The 13538-nt window shown below is 48.4% G+C and overlaps 1 protein-coding gene across 1 annotated transcript; it reads left to right on the top strand.

Annotated features, from left to right (window-relative positions):
• The first annotated feature begins 5908 nt into the window (after positions 1-5908).
• hhipl2 (HHIP-like 2) lies at positions 5909-13538 on the top strand. The gene is made up of 10 exons (XM_030356039.1): positions 5909-6347; positions 7761-8428; positions 8784-8927; positions 9256-9587; positions 9875-10001; positions 10562-10707; positions 10890-10971; positions 11362-11444; positions 11810-12282; positions 13494-13538. The coding sequence occupies exons 1-10, from the start codon at positions 5976-5978 to the stop codon at positions 13536-13538; spliced, it is 2472 nt and encodes an 823-aa protein (XP_030211899.1). The 5' UTR covers positions 5909-5975.

Here is a 13538-nt window from a genome sequence, read left to right as displayed (position 1 = left end):
AGATCCTGAAGTCCAGCGATGGTCTTCATTAAAACACAGCCAACAGACTTACCTTGAGGAGATCTGTTTGTTGCTGTTGGTCATTAATACTATTCAGTGTACCTTTACATTATTATGCACCCAGTGTGTACAAGTCATATCACTCAAAACCATACGAAGAACCAAACTACCATGTACGTCCCACAACAACATTAAACCTAAAATCCTGGAATCATTCAAAACAAAAATGTCTACATTTTACAATTATCTAGATTATTCAGGGTACAAACCATACAGAGCAAATCTAAACGTTGACCTCACAGAGAGCCGACCATAGCCCTGCAACGTCACCCTGACCGCCTCATCACCAACAGCAAATCATGCCAGCCAGCCAACACATGTACAGCTCCAGTAAGAAGTGGGCATCTGAGTGAAAGGACTGCCCATAATAAAAAGCCCAATTCCTGAACTATCCAACCATCTTCATGGTTTAAAGATTTACAGACTTGACATTCCATTGTGTTCTTATCACCTTAGTCTGCTCCCTCGTTACTTATAAAACTATACATCTCCATCACTAGAGTGTTGCATCCTACTCATGGGGGTGTGGTCTGAGTGAGCAGAGATGCATGCTGGGATACAGTGCCGTCTGAAGTCTTCAGTTCCATAGACACGCCCCTCAGGAGAAACCAAGTGTTTGAGAATCTGTCGTGGCATCAGTTACATGAGCTGGAATATCCTTTAAGATGGCGCCAGGATTCTCAGAGGAGAAAGGCCAAGAGGAAGATGTGTGGGTTCTTCCTCGCAGCCAGTGGAACACAACAACGGTCTTCATCAGAGTACCATGGAACACTTTGAAACACTCCTCTTTACACCTTGAAGCCCCAGTGAAGGTTTCCTTACCTCCTCAGCTGAAGAGCACAACTTCAGCTCGAAGAGCGCACTAGCTGGAGTTCCCGGATTGGTTCTGATTTAAGGGAACCAATCGTTCAGCTAGTCCTGTCCGAAACAAATACAGTTCAGCCTGAGAAGACGTGCAACTGAGAGCAAGACAAGATCCACAGGGCTCTCCATCAATCCAGCCAGATAGGAAGAGCCGTCTCATAACAGGTCTGAAGGTCATCTTGAATATCCATTTAGGTCCCTTTCCAACGTCAGACTCTCCTTGTGAAATTCCTTTTGGTGTCCATCCTCCATTGATCCTGATTGGTGCAGTCCTAGTTTGAAGTCACTGATCTGAACACGCCGCTTGCATCCTTTTACACTTGAGTTGGATACTGTCTTTCCTGCCCAGTGTGTTGGATCTCGCTCCGGAGCGTCGCTCAGGGCTCTTCATGTCTACTGGAGGCCCTCAAGTAAACGTGTGGCCGTCCATCAGGTATGATTTAGTTGACCAGTCCAATATCCCAAGCCAATCACACAGACCCCCATATGAACATTATCACTGTCAAAGCAAGCCGGACACACACACACACACACACACACACAGAACCCCATGCCAGGCGTGAGTGGGAGACACACGCAGTAAAACCCTAGTGATGCTCAAAAATCTTCCATCTCATGTCAAACACACACACACACACACACACACCACTGAGCTATAAAAGGCCAAACAATCATGCAGGGTAAAAACCTCATAACAAATAACATTCCATCACCCCCCCCCCAGCTCTCCTGCCAGGGCACCCATAACAGAGCAACCAATGTCTCCAGAGACCTAAATTATGTACAACATTCTTCAGTGGCGTCCCACATTGGTGATGGATTATGCTTGGCGTCTCCAATGTGTCCCAGGTTGATTCAACATCTCTGAAGTCATGTCTTTGTAGTCCAGTGGTTTCCTGAATGAGGGGCCTTCACAGATGCAAACGGTGCAGCTTTAGTCAGCCTGAGGATAGGAAGGAGGTCATCTGTTCAGAAGACCACCCAGTGGAGGGGGGTGGCTCTTGAGGAGCAGGATCCATATGGGGATGGCCCCAAATAAGACCTTCTTGGAAATGAAACTGTTCCTGAGGAGTCACGATGCCTGGAGGGGACTGTTGAATGTGTTCCATGGTTCTCTGTGTCAGACTGAAGTTGTGTTTTAGTCGTTGAGATGAGGAGCCCCCTCATCTTCCCCTGGTGTTTCTCCTTCTGAATCCCTGTCTCCATCTTTAAGAACATTCCAGCCCATGTAACTGACGTCACGACAGTTTCTCAAACACTCGGTTTCCCCTGAGGGGAAGTGTCCACAGACCCGTAGACTCGAGACAGCTCTGTATCCCAATATGCACCTCTGCTCACTCAGACCACACCCTCCTCAGTAAAGCAACATTAATTTGATGAAGATGCAGAGCTCAGGAGAGTAGAATGAAAGAAGACTGAAGATATCAGAACCCAACCCATTACTCCAGCTTACAACAATAACTTGGAGCCTGTAACCATTTTAACAAATCATTAATACCAACATAAACCAAACACCTAAGTAACCATGAACCAATAAAACATCCTTAATACTCAGATCAACCTTCAGGTAACAGGTTAACTCACCAGGAAGCCAAAATACAACAATGTGCCCAAGAGTAATGAGAAATTTAATGACTTACAGTTTGCAGATATGCTTCATGGTTAAGTTGGGATACTCACAGAACTGCAGTTAAATATCCATGATAGACCTTTGAAGGAAGAAACAGTTTACTCATGGTCCAAATTTCAAATGAGAGTTAAACCACCACAATCCCAGATTCTACTCACATCAGGTTCAGATGAGATGCTCCACTTTACTTCAAAAAGTCTTTAACCTGTGAAACTGGAAGAGACGTGAGCCTCTAATGCGTCATCGTCGTCTCATGGGCGTCCTAGCTCTCCATGGTTCCCGGTCCCCGTCTGTCTGTCCTCGTGGCCTTTTCAAGATGGCTCCTGCTCCATTCAACAGGTGTCCCCCAATCACGCTGATTGGGGAGAGAGAAGTGGTGCTCTCTGTCGACACTCAGTGGGTGGCGGCGGTATATGCCGTCTACCACCTCACCTCGGACCCGCCCGGGCCGAGGTTTAAGGGGCGGGATGCTACAACATACACACACACACACACACACACACACACACACACACACACACACACACACACACACACACACACACACACACACACACACACACACACACACACACACACACACACACACACACACACACACACACACACGATTTGTCTTTTCTTTATTTCTTTATTTTTAATTGGTTTGTTTGAAGAGAAGAGCGGAAAATAAAATTGATAATGATGGATACCAATTCCTAGAAACATATTATTTGAATCGAAATGAAATCATATATTGATGGTTATTAAGCACACAATATACACCGCAAGAAAATAAAAACGTTTTTTGCAAAGCAAACAATTTCTGTTCCCCCTTTCTTCATGTGTCACGTGAAGTCGTTCCCCATTTTGTTATACTTTTCCATCATTGCCAATACGTTTTTTATTTTATTATATCAATATTAATTCTAACAAAAATAAATAAATATAAAGAGAAAAGTCGACTCTCTCTAGCTTTCAATTCAATCCTGTTATTTGTAAGTTTTAATCCGACTGTACATTACTTTGAAAGGATGAACCTCAGTTTTGTGATTTAGACCTCACTCCCAGAGGTCCACGGTGCAATGTTTTTTTTAACCACCTCAGTCGAATTTTGGGTTCCTAAATTGGCCCTCAGCTGTCAAAACTTTGAGAACCCCTGTTGTAGACCAACTTCGGAAAACTGTAGTTCCACCATAGAAACGCTAGAGGTCAGCAATACTCCCCGTCGCGCAATGACGTCGGTTAGGAAAAGTGGAGTCGAATTCATTTAAAACATCGCTGTCTTTTCCTATGTTAGAATGGAATCACATTTTCTCTCTTGGACCCGATGACGTTTTCCACAAAGGTTAAGTAAAGGATAGGAGATTTGACTATTCGTAGAGGAATAGGGACACAGCTAAGGAGTCTCACCGCGTCCGCCATCTTGTCGTCACGTGACAGCACTTGGACGTTGGATGTCCATGTCCTGCAGGCTGCAGCGAGACCTTACTCCTGGGCGCCGCGGGACCACCAGAGACGCGGCGGTGCGCACTGTGGTTGGACTTGGCACGAAGAGGCACCCTGATGACAAAGCAACGCAGGACGCTGTATGCAAATTCTCGCGGGGGCAAGCCTTGACAGAGGGTCCATATTACTGCAGATGAAGCGCTCAGTACCGCTGGAATGTTTTATCGCCCAAGCCTATCTATATAATTACTATTTTCGGGTTGCATCGACGGCTGCATTCCTGTCGCCATACGGCCGGATGTACACATTCCCAAAAAACATCAGTGTATATAACGTTTAAGTAACATTCCGCACTCATTGAACTGTGCTTAAGACACCCTTAGAATAAACTGAATTGAATTCACATTAAACCAATTAGGCCTGCAACCACTGATGCACTTTGCCGTGATCTTTTCAGGGATGAGGCTTCAGTTGAGTTTACCGTTTATTCAAGTATGATAAAAAAAAACGCAGTCTGGCGAGCGGCTACTGTAGGTCAGGATTATGCTCAGGGAGATTCGAACCACTCGTCCGCTGAGCCGCTCCAATTTTCCACGTGTGCGTGTGCAGGGGCGATTCTAGGTAGTTTGGGGGCCCTAGGCAGAGGATTGTTGACGGGTGTGTGTGTGTGTGTGTGTGTGTGTGTGTGTGTGTGTGTGTGTGTGTGTGTGTGTGTGTGTGTGTGTGTGTGTGTGTGTGTGTGTGTGTGTGTGTGCATATTTATTATACAGATGGCTCCTCCTCTGGTGTTCCATAATAGATGCCGACGACGAATACGACAGATCTTCTGGCCTAATAAGATCTTCAACAATGACCTGCTGTACATGAAAACGAGAAGCCTGCCCTGAGATGGCTATAGGACATGTGTAGAGGATGGAGCAGGACCACATCACTAATGTCGCCTTAAGATGGACACCACCAGGCAAAAGAAAACCCGGGAGGCCAAAAACCACCTGGCGCAGAAATATAACAAAAGAGCTGGAACAGATGAACCTGCCATGGGGAGAGGCCCAACATGCTGCCAGGAACCGGGAGCAATGGAGAGTGCTCGTTGAAGCCTTATGTCCCACAGTTGACCAAGAGGAGTCCTCCTCTGGTAGGAGCTGTGTTTTTCCACAGCACTGAGAGTTGTCTGCCATATCTGGTGATATGATGATGATTATATCTTGGTGATGCTCTGCGTGTTTTAGCTGGCCGTGCCTATGGTATCGTGGAATCCGGTCCTGTAACTGACCTTTTGTTAAGGGGAGGCGAAAGGTGCCATGTTTTGACGTAGGCAACCCTGTGTTCAGCTGATTATGCAAATGTATTATGTGTTAGATAATTTGTATGTCTCGGTAATATCCAGGACTCCTATCACTACAAGAGGGGGGGGGGGGGGGGGGGGGGGGGCTGTGATACCCAACGTTTGGTTGTTATCAGCCTGTGGCCATGACGTGTGGTGCTCAGTTTCCTAATCTATTTGGCCCCTTGTCTGAGGTTACGCCAACTCTGTGAGTGCAACTAAGAATGTGTGTTGGATATCTTCAAAACTTTGAAGTTGAACGTGTTCAGTGAGTCATCGGGGTATAGGATGAGCGGTCATTGGTCGGAAGCCGTGGAGACAGAGCGCTTAAAAGCATGCATGTCAGCACCTTCGAGACTCACCATGCAAGGGCGCATATGTGCGCATCTCGCGTTTAGGTTGTTCGGGTTCGAGACGATGCACACCATGTTAATACAAGTCATCTAACGACCCGCCGATTGATTGACACACACGCACACGCACACGCACACACACACACACACACACACACACACACACACACACACACACACACACACACACACACACACACACACACACACACACACACACAGGTGACGACTTTAATACATGCGCACAAACACTCGGTGGAGCGAGATCCAGAAGAGCACATCAGCGCAACACCTTCTCCCGCAGAACGAAGCAAGGATGGAAGGACCGTGGCATGCTGCCGCCCCCCTCCGCTCCGGTGGCGCATTGTGCGTGCTTTTACGCACCGTGGCCAAACCCCAACCCAAAAGGACACCGCATTGTGGCCAACTCGGCGTCTTCCTGATCCTCATATCGGTGTTTTCACTCATCCCAGTGGGGAAGGTCTCGTCCCATCCTCAGTGTTTGGACTTCCAGCCGCCGTTCAAACCGCCGTTTCACCTGGAGTTCTGCTCCCAGTACGAACTGCTAGGCTGCTGCGACCAGGACGCGGACAACCTCATCGCGGAGAGATACTGGGATATCATCGAGTACCTGGAGACCGAGGGCTCTGAGCTCTGCGATGACATGTTGAAGGAGGTCATGTGCCAGGTAGGATGGAACTTTTAGACTCAAGCACTTTGGTTCTTCAGACGCGATGACATACATAGTCCTACAGCCGGCTCTGGGCATCGTCCCAAGCCTCCTACATGTTTCAACTCCACTACAATTGCATAACTATGTAACTATATCCGCTATAATTATAAATAGCCTATATATGTTTCAAATAATGGTATTACAAGTTATTGCTATGACTTAATAGTGCTCAGATTATAATTCACTTAACCTCTAGAAGACGCGCAGTAGAGATTTGCTTGTGTTATGAACATTTTAACGAGTCACAGCTTTAGATCCTCGGTTTTTCTAACTACTAGTCTACTAACTAAAGAATAAGTAAATAAGAATACTCTTGCTGTGTTAACTTGCAGAACTTGGTCAACCAGACCATCACAGGGGTTAAAATCTGTATCCCATCTTGATGAGCAGTATCTATTTATGTGTACATGTGGGTCAAACTTAACGGAAATTTTACTGAATCTGATACTATCTCCCCTGTTACATAAAAAAAAAAACATAAAATATAATCTACAATATAGATAAAATCCTCAATATCATATGTTTTAGGTCACATGGCACCTGAAAAAACATATGTTTGGCTACTTTAATAATTATGATGGGGTTCTCTACTGTATTGAAGGCCACAAACTTGGCCACAAAAGAACTGCAGAGAAGTTAATGTGAGTCTCAGGTGGAAATAGGCTGAGAACTGCTGAGCTAGACCAATAAGTCACTCAACAGGGGGAGGACATGTTTGCTGGCTATATTATAGGGTAGGACGTTACCTAGACGTCTGGCTCTGCAGTACTTCGCAGGCTATTGTACCTGTGACATAGACCTTGGGTTGGTATTCCTGGTGGCAGGGGCGGTATTGGGCACGGGCGAACAAGGCAGCCATTTTTCATAACACGCGGGGGGCGGCACGAGCACTTAAGGAAAAAAAAGAATTTGCGCTGCAAAGCCGTTTTCTTAGATTTTTCGAATCACTTTGTGGGGAATTGGCATATTGGCGTCCCCTCCGGCTGCAGGCGCCCCTGCCCACTGAGAAGGTGCCATGCATAGAAGCTGTGTGAGAAGGGGAGACAGGGCGAGACCTCGCGGGGGACAGGGACTAACCCCCCCCCCCCGGGGCACTCGCCCGGGGTGTAATTCAACGTAGAACACACCAACACTATGCACCTCCAAACACCAACTACGATCGGGTCTGACGTGGTCTTCACGTGACTCTGTGGAAAGGAAAGGTTCTGGAAGGTTCTGGAAAGTTCTTGAAGGTTGTGGAATGTTCTGGAAAGTTCCGGAAAGTTCCGGAAAGGTTCTGGAAGATCCTTGAGCGTTCATGAAGGTTCTGTAAGGTTCTGTCCTGTTGGAAGGGTTGCAGGTGTGACCCCTGGTCTCCCCCCCCCAAAGGAGTGCTCCCCCTACGCGGCCCACCTCTACGACGCGGAGGACCCCTACACCCCCGTCCGGGAGATCCCGGGCCTGTGCCCCTCCTACTGCTCCCGGTTCCACGGCCGCTGCGCCCACGTGGTTGGCCTGCTGACCGACGACCGGCGCCTGCTGGACGCCAGCGCCCGGGGCGCCGCCGCCTTCTGCCGGGCCGCCGGCCTCTCGGACCGCGACTACTGCTACCCCGACGTCCTCGCCGGGCTCCGGCCGGGCGTGGCCCCGGGGCCCGTGGCGGCGGCGGCGGGGGCCCCGGCGGCGGCCGGGTGTCTGCAGCTGTGTCTGGCGGAGGCGGCCAACGGGCTGCGGAACCCGGTGCTGATGCTGCACAGCGGCGACGGGACGGGGCGCCGGTTCGTGGCCGAGCAGGTGGGCTTCGTCTGGGTGCTGCTGCCGGACGGCGCCCGGCTGGAGCGGCCCTTCCTGGACCTGAGCGGCGCGGTGCTGACCACGCCCTGGCTGGGCGACGAGCGGGGCTTCCTGGGCATGGCGTTCCACCCGCGGTACCGCGACAACGGGCGCTTCTTCGTGTACTACTCGGTGCTGGCCGGCGGCCGGCTGGAGCGCGTGCGCGTCAGCGAGATGAGGGTGTCGGAGCGCGACCAGAACGTGGCCGACCCCGGCTCTGAGAGGTGGGGGTCCGGCGTGGGAAGGCCTCGTCCGCCTGTGTACATTCAGTCACTTTATCATTTAACACTGTATTATTACATAAGAAAATATTCTTGGGTAAGGTTAATCGTCTCAATTATGTAACAAATTCCAATATATTGGTTTATTTTACTCATCTGGGTCTGTGGCCCCAAAAGTACCTCCACAGGGGAGTTACTGCGTGACGTTAGGGAGAACCCTGCGGAACAGGGGGTGTCTTGGGAGAAGGCCATACAGTGGGTCATTAACGCCTCAGGTCTCCTCAGGGTGATCCTGGAGATCAGCCTGGAGAGATGGCCATACAGCGGGTCATTGCAGCCTTGGTCCATGTGTCCCCAGGGTGATCCTGGAGATCGACGAGCCGGCAGCCAACCACAACGGGGGCCAGATCATGTTCGGTCTGGACGGATTCCTTTACGTCTTCACCGGGGATGGAGGCAGGGGCGGGGATCCGTTCGGGAGGCACGGAAACGCGCAGAACAAGTGAGTCACAGCTCAGGAGCCTTCAGCTGAGGAGGCTCAGCGCAGGGACGGCGGAACAAGATGGCTGCCGTCCTTCTCAGGGCTCTGCGGTCATGGTGGTCAACTGATTGATATGGTTACTCTCTCCTAATGGTTCCCAAAGAGAATTACGTTCCACAAAACTGTAAACATTGTTATTAAGTGTTAAATGTTTACAAAAGTTCTGAGGAAGATTTGAAAGAATTTTGAAAAAGTGTTTAGTACGTTTTCTGAAAGTGTTTTAAAAAGTTAAAGAAATGTCCTGAAACTGTTTCTTTATCGAAACCTTGACTCTTCCGGCCGGACTCAGGAGCGCTTTATTGGGTAAAGTCCTTCGTATCGACGTGGACAGAACGGACACCAGTGGGCGGGGATACCGGGTCCCGCCCGACAACCCCTTCCTGGGCGAGGCGGGCGCCCGTCCGGAGGTGTACGCCTATGGGGTGCGCAACATGTGGCGCTGTTCGATGGACCGCGGGGACCCCGCCGACGGCCACGGCCGCGGCCGGATCTTCTGCGGCGACGTGGGCCAGAACCGCTACGAGGAGATCGACGTCATCGAGCGTGGCGCTAACTACGGGTGGCGCGCCAAGGAGGGCTTTGAATGCTACGACCGTGAACTATGCCACAACCCCTATCTCAGTGAGTAGAGGGCTCGGGATTGGTCAGTTGGAAGGTCTGACCGGACTGTCTGATTGGATAGAGGGAAGAGACCATTTTTCTGTGTGTGTCACAAAGTTGTACATTTTCACGACCTTAAATTCATATAATGTTATCAATCTTATCTTATTTTAATGTAAATAATTATTTTAATGCCTAAAATAACCAACCTACAATATTTTAACAAGGCCATATTGTTTGGTTGTTTGTCGGTTGGTGCCCATTGGTGCTGGAGACCGTCTCTAACCACTGACTCCTCCCCTCCAAAGAGGATGTCCCGCCCATATTTGCGTACGACCACAGCGTTGGCAAGTCGGTGACGGGCGGGTACGTGTACCGAGGCTGTGAGTCGCCCAACCTCAACGGCCTCTACCTGTTCGGAGACTACATGAGCGGGTAGGCGTGAGCACCTCTCTCCTGAACGTTCAGTAGATCATCAACTGTTAACGCTGCCGGTCGCCCAGTGTTGGGCCGAGAGAAAGCCGGTTGAGAGTCATTTCAGACTTTTACAATGACTTATCATGTAATGTCAACAGACGCATTGGTTTTATATTGTACCAAATATTGTTTTGTTTTTGATTTTCTTTTGAGGAACATGGTTTGTCGTCCCATCTAAAATGGTTACAACGATGACGTTCTGTGAGGTACTGGGATGTTGAAATGCTGTTTATTCTAAATGAATGACTTGTTTTAGTCAATGAAAGTGCATTACAGACCTCAACGCACTCTTAAGGACAGATCTTCTCATTGTAGTCTATCTAAAAAAGATTTTGTGTCTCAATTTCTCTTCCTGGTTAAATAAAGGATAACTACAAATAAATAAATAAATATGACAATGTCAAACAATTTCACCTCTGTAACCGCCTGAACTTACAAGGGACACATACGTCCTAACGAGAACAAGAGGGTATATGTACCGACGATAACGATAACCCAGATGACGATGGGTCCCCCAGGAAGCTGATGGCTCTGCAGGAGGACCGGACCACGGGCCGCTGGACAGAGAGCAGCGTCTGCATGGGGCACAGCAGCACCTGCTCCTTCCCAGGGCTCATCAACCACTACCACAAGTTCATCATCTCCTTTGCGGAGGACGAAGCTGGTAACCACCTCTTGACTCAAAGATACACTTATTTCACGCAGAATAGGACAAATAAAATGGGTTTGGTTGATAACATATTTTCAGTCCAAGTTGAGTGTGCTAATAATTGGACAGCAGAGGATATAGTGATGTTTTGTTAAAAAGTGTCTTTCTTTGCTGATGATACTCTACTGTTTATACAGGGGAGCTGTATTTCCTCGCCACTTCCTACCCCAGCACCAATTCTCCATCTGGGGCGGTCTTCAAGTTTGTGGATCCGTCCAGGTGAGGTTTTATCACCATCCAGGTGAGGCCGCTGGTATCCATACGGCCCCACCAACTGGCCTTAAGTACTCGAGGAATTAACCAAAAATTATATAGGTTTGTTCATTGATACATCTGTATCTGTATAGATTCTGAACTTTGGTCATTTCTCAAAGGGCTTCAGTGGCCAATGGCCGTTTGTGTTTGGATATGATCAACAAGTGATGTCTTCTTATAAAGTATCAGCCACAAATCTAATGTTTAGGTCACTCAATAGTTATGGTACCAAAGAAATGGAAGATACCAAATCTGCAGCTTAAGTCCCTAATTGTACACCGCAGTTTGAACTGAAAAAAAACGTGAACTGATCAGGCTTTTTTGTCACTCCTGTTTGATTGGTCATGTCTGCAGGAGAGCTCCGCCTGGGAAGTGCCAACAGAAGCTACTCCCAGTCAAAGTGAAGGGCAAGAAGTTTGCCTTTGTTCCCAGGGAAGGTACGCCTCCCCAACCTTATTACCCGGCCACTTGCTTGTTGCTCCAGGCCACTCCGGACACATACCCTGAATGTTCTGGTCCCGATCGACAGAACGGGAATAATCTTTTAAAACAGCCATTTGTTGTGCAGTCTTCAGAAAGTCAAACCTTTTGGCCTTAATTGAATGTGTGTTCCACTGCAAAACTGTTAAACATTACTGAGGGCCATCTTTCTTTTTTAACATCAGACGTAGTTTTAAAGCATTTAGATATTTTTTCCGTAACATGTATAACCCATAAAGTACGGAAAAATCGTTCTTTATAGTTTAACGTGGAGCGCCGACAAAGCTCCCTCTGACCAACAACACGTGTATGTCTTTTTCAGCAACTCTGTTGGACGCCGGGGTGAAGCCCACACGACCTCCGCCGAAAAAAATTAAATTCGGCACCAAGCCTCCACCTCCAAGAACTAACAAACCTGCCTCCACCCCCACCCAACCACCAGCTACTAGCACTGCCAAACCTACGTCCACAAGAACTCCCAACCCCACTACAAAAACCTCCACCCCCACCCACTCCCCGGCCCCAAGCTCTGTCGAACCCACCTCCACCCCAACCCCCACCAAGGCCCCAAGCTCTGCCGAACCCACCTCCAACTCCACCCCCACCCAGTCCCAATCCTTAAGCCCTGCCGAACCCACCTTCACCCCCACCCAGTCCCCGGCCCTAAGCCCTCCTGAGCCTACCTCCACCTCCACCTCCACCCAGTCCCTGGCCCCAAGCTCTGTCAAACCCACCTCCACTTCCACCACCACCCAGTTTCAATCCCTAAACTCCCCCACTGTCGTCATGTGGCCTGTGAGCGCTTCTTTGGTTAGCATACCAACAAAGGGCCCTTTAAAGACAAGAGCCAAGTCCAAGAAGGCGAGAAATCGAAAAAGAAAGAACAGAAAAAACTCAAGGTCGAAGATTAGAAGAACCAACCGGTGACAGAAACAGCCAAGGCGAAAGGCCAAAGAAGACTTGTTTGCGACCTAAAGACAACAAAGTCCATCGGCAAGATTTTACTTCAAATAGTCGAGCAAAAGTTTCACACGATCAAGGTGGACATAAACTCGGAGGAGCTTTGTGAAGCAAAATGTAAGCAGAGATTCTGAGACCCTTTCCAATATAAGCGGGACAACGTTGTTGAGAACTTCAAAATACAGAGGCAAACACCGGAAGTCTAGTATACCCGATTAGCTTTTCCTTAAAACTCCTTTCCATTTAAGTAAATATAGCTTTCGGATATTTCTTTACCTTGACATGCAATCAGTGTTTGCCATCCATGTTTTCCGGTGAAAATCCAACGTTGCCTTGGGCTTCAGTGGATGGAATTCTGTCTAATTACATGTGCCCTATTTTGGAACACGTGATGATGCGACCCATTTGGGACGTCATAAAGTCATTGACACGAGGTAATCACTGGTCCCTGGGTGTTTGAAGGTGTTTCATATACAGCCAGGGGATACAAATAGCGGTTGTTAAATTTGGCTTTTTAAAGGCTTTCAATTACATGCAGGCAGAGCTCCGAAATGACTCTAACTAACTAACAATAACTGACTCCGTTACATCACTAAGCATGTGATATAAATAAACATATGTGGACTGATAATTGCTATTGTGTGTGTGTGTGTGTGTGTGTGTGTGTGTTTGTGCGTGTGTGTGTGTGTGTGTGTATGTGTGTGTGTGTGTGTATGTGTGTGTGTTAGTGTGTCTGTGTGTGTGTTTGTGTGTACAAGAGACTCTTGGCTGTTCAACTTCAAGCTCAACGCAAACATTTAATTTCCTGTGTTTTCGATACTTCACAAAGTACATATCTGGAGACTCAGTATTCAAAGTCTATCCCGTACCTGCTCCATAATGACCGGTCTGTCACTGTCTAACCCCTGCACCTTAACGACCTATCTCTCGGTGTCTAACCCCTACCTGCTCCTTGCAACCTGTCTCTCATTGTCTAACCCCTACCTGCTCCTTAACGACCTGGCTCACGGTCTCACCCCTACCTGTTCCTTTGTGACCGGTCTCAGTACTGTGTAGCCCTATACCTGCTCCATAACGACCTGTCTCTGTAG

The sequence above is a fragment of the Gadus morhua genome, chromosome 5, assembly GCF_902167405.1.
Source record: "Gadus morhua chromosome 5, gadMor3.0, whole genome shotgun sequence".
NCBI classification, from domain to species: domain Eukaryota; kingdom Metazoa; phylum Chordata; class Actinopteri; order Gadiformes; family Gadidae; genus Gadus; species Gadus morhua.
Note: the sequence above shows the minus strand (reverse complement) of the source record. Positions and strands in the feature narration are given on the sequence as shown.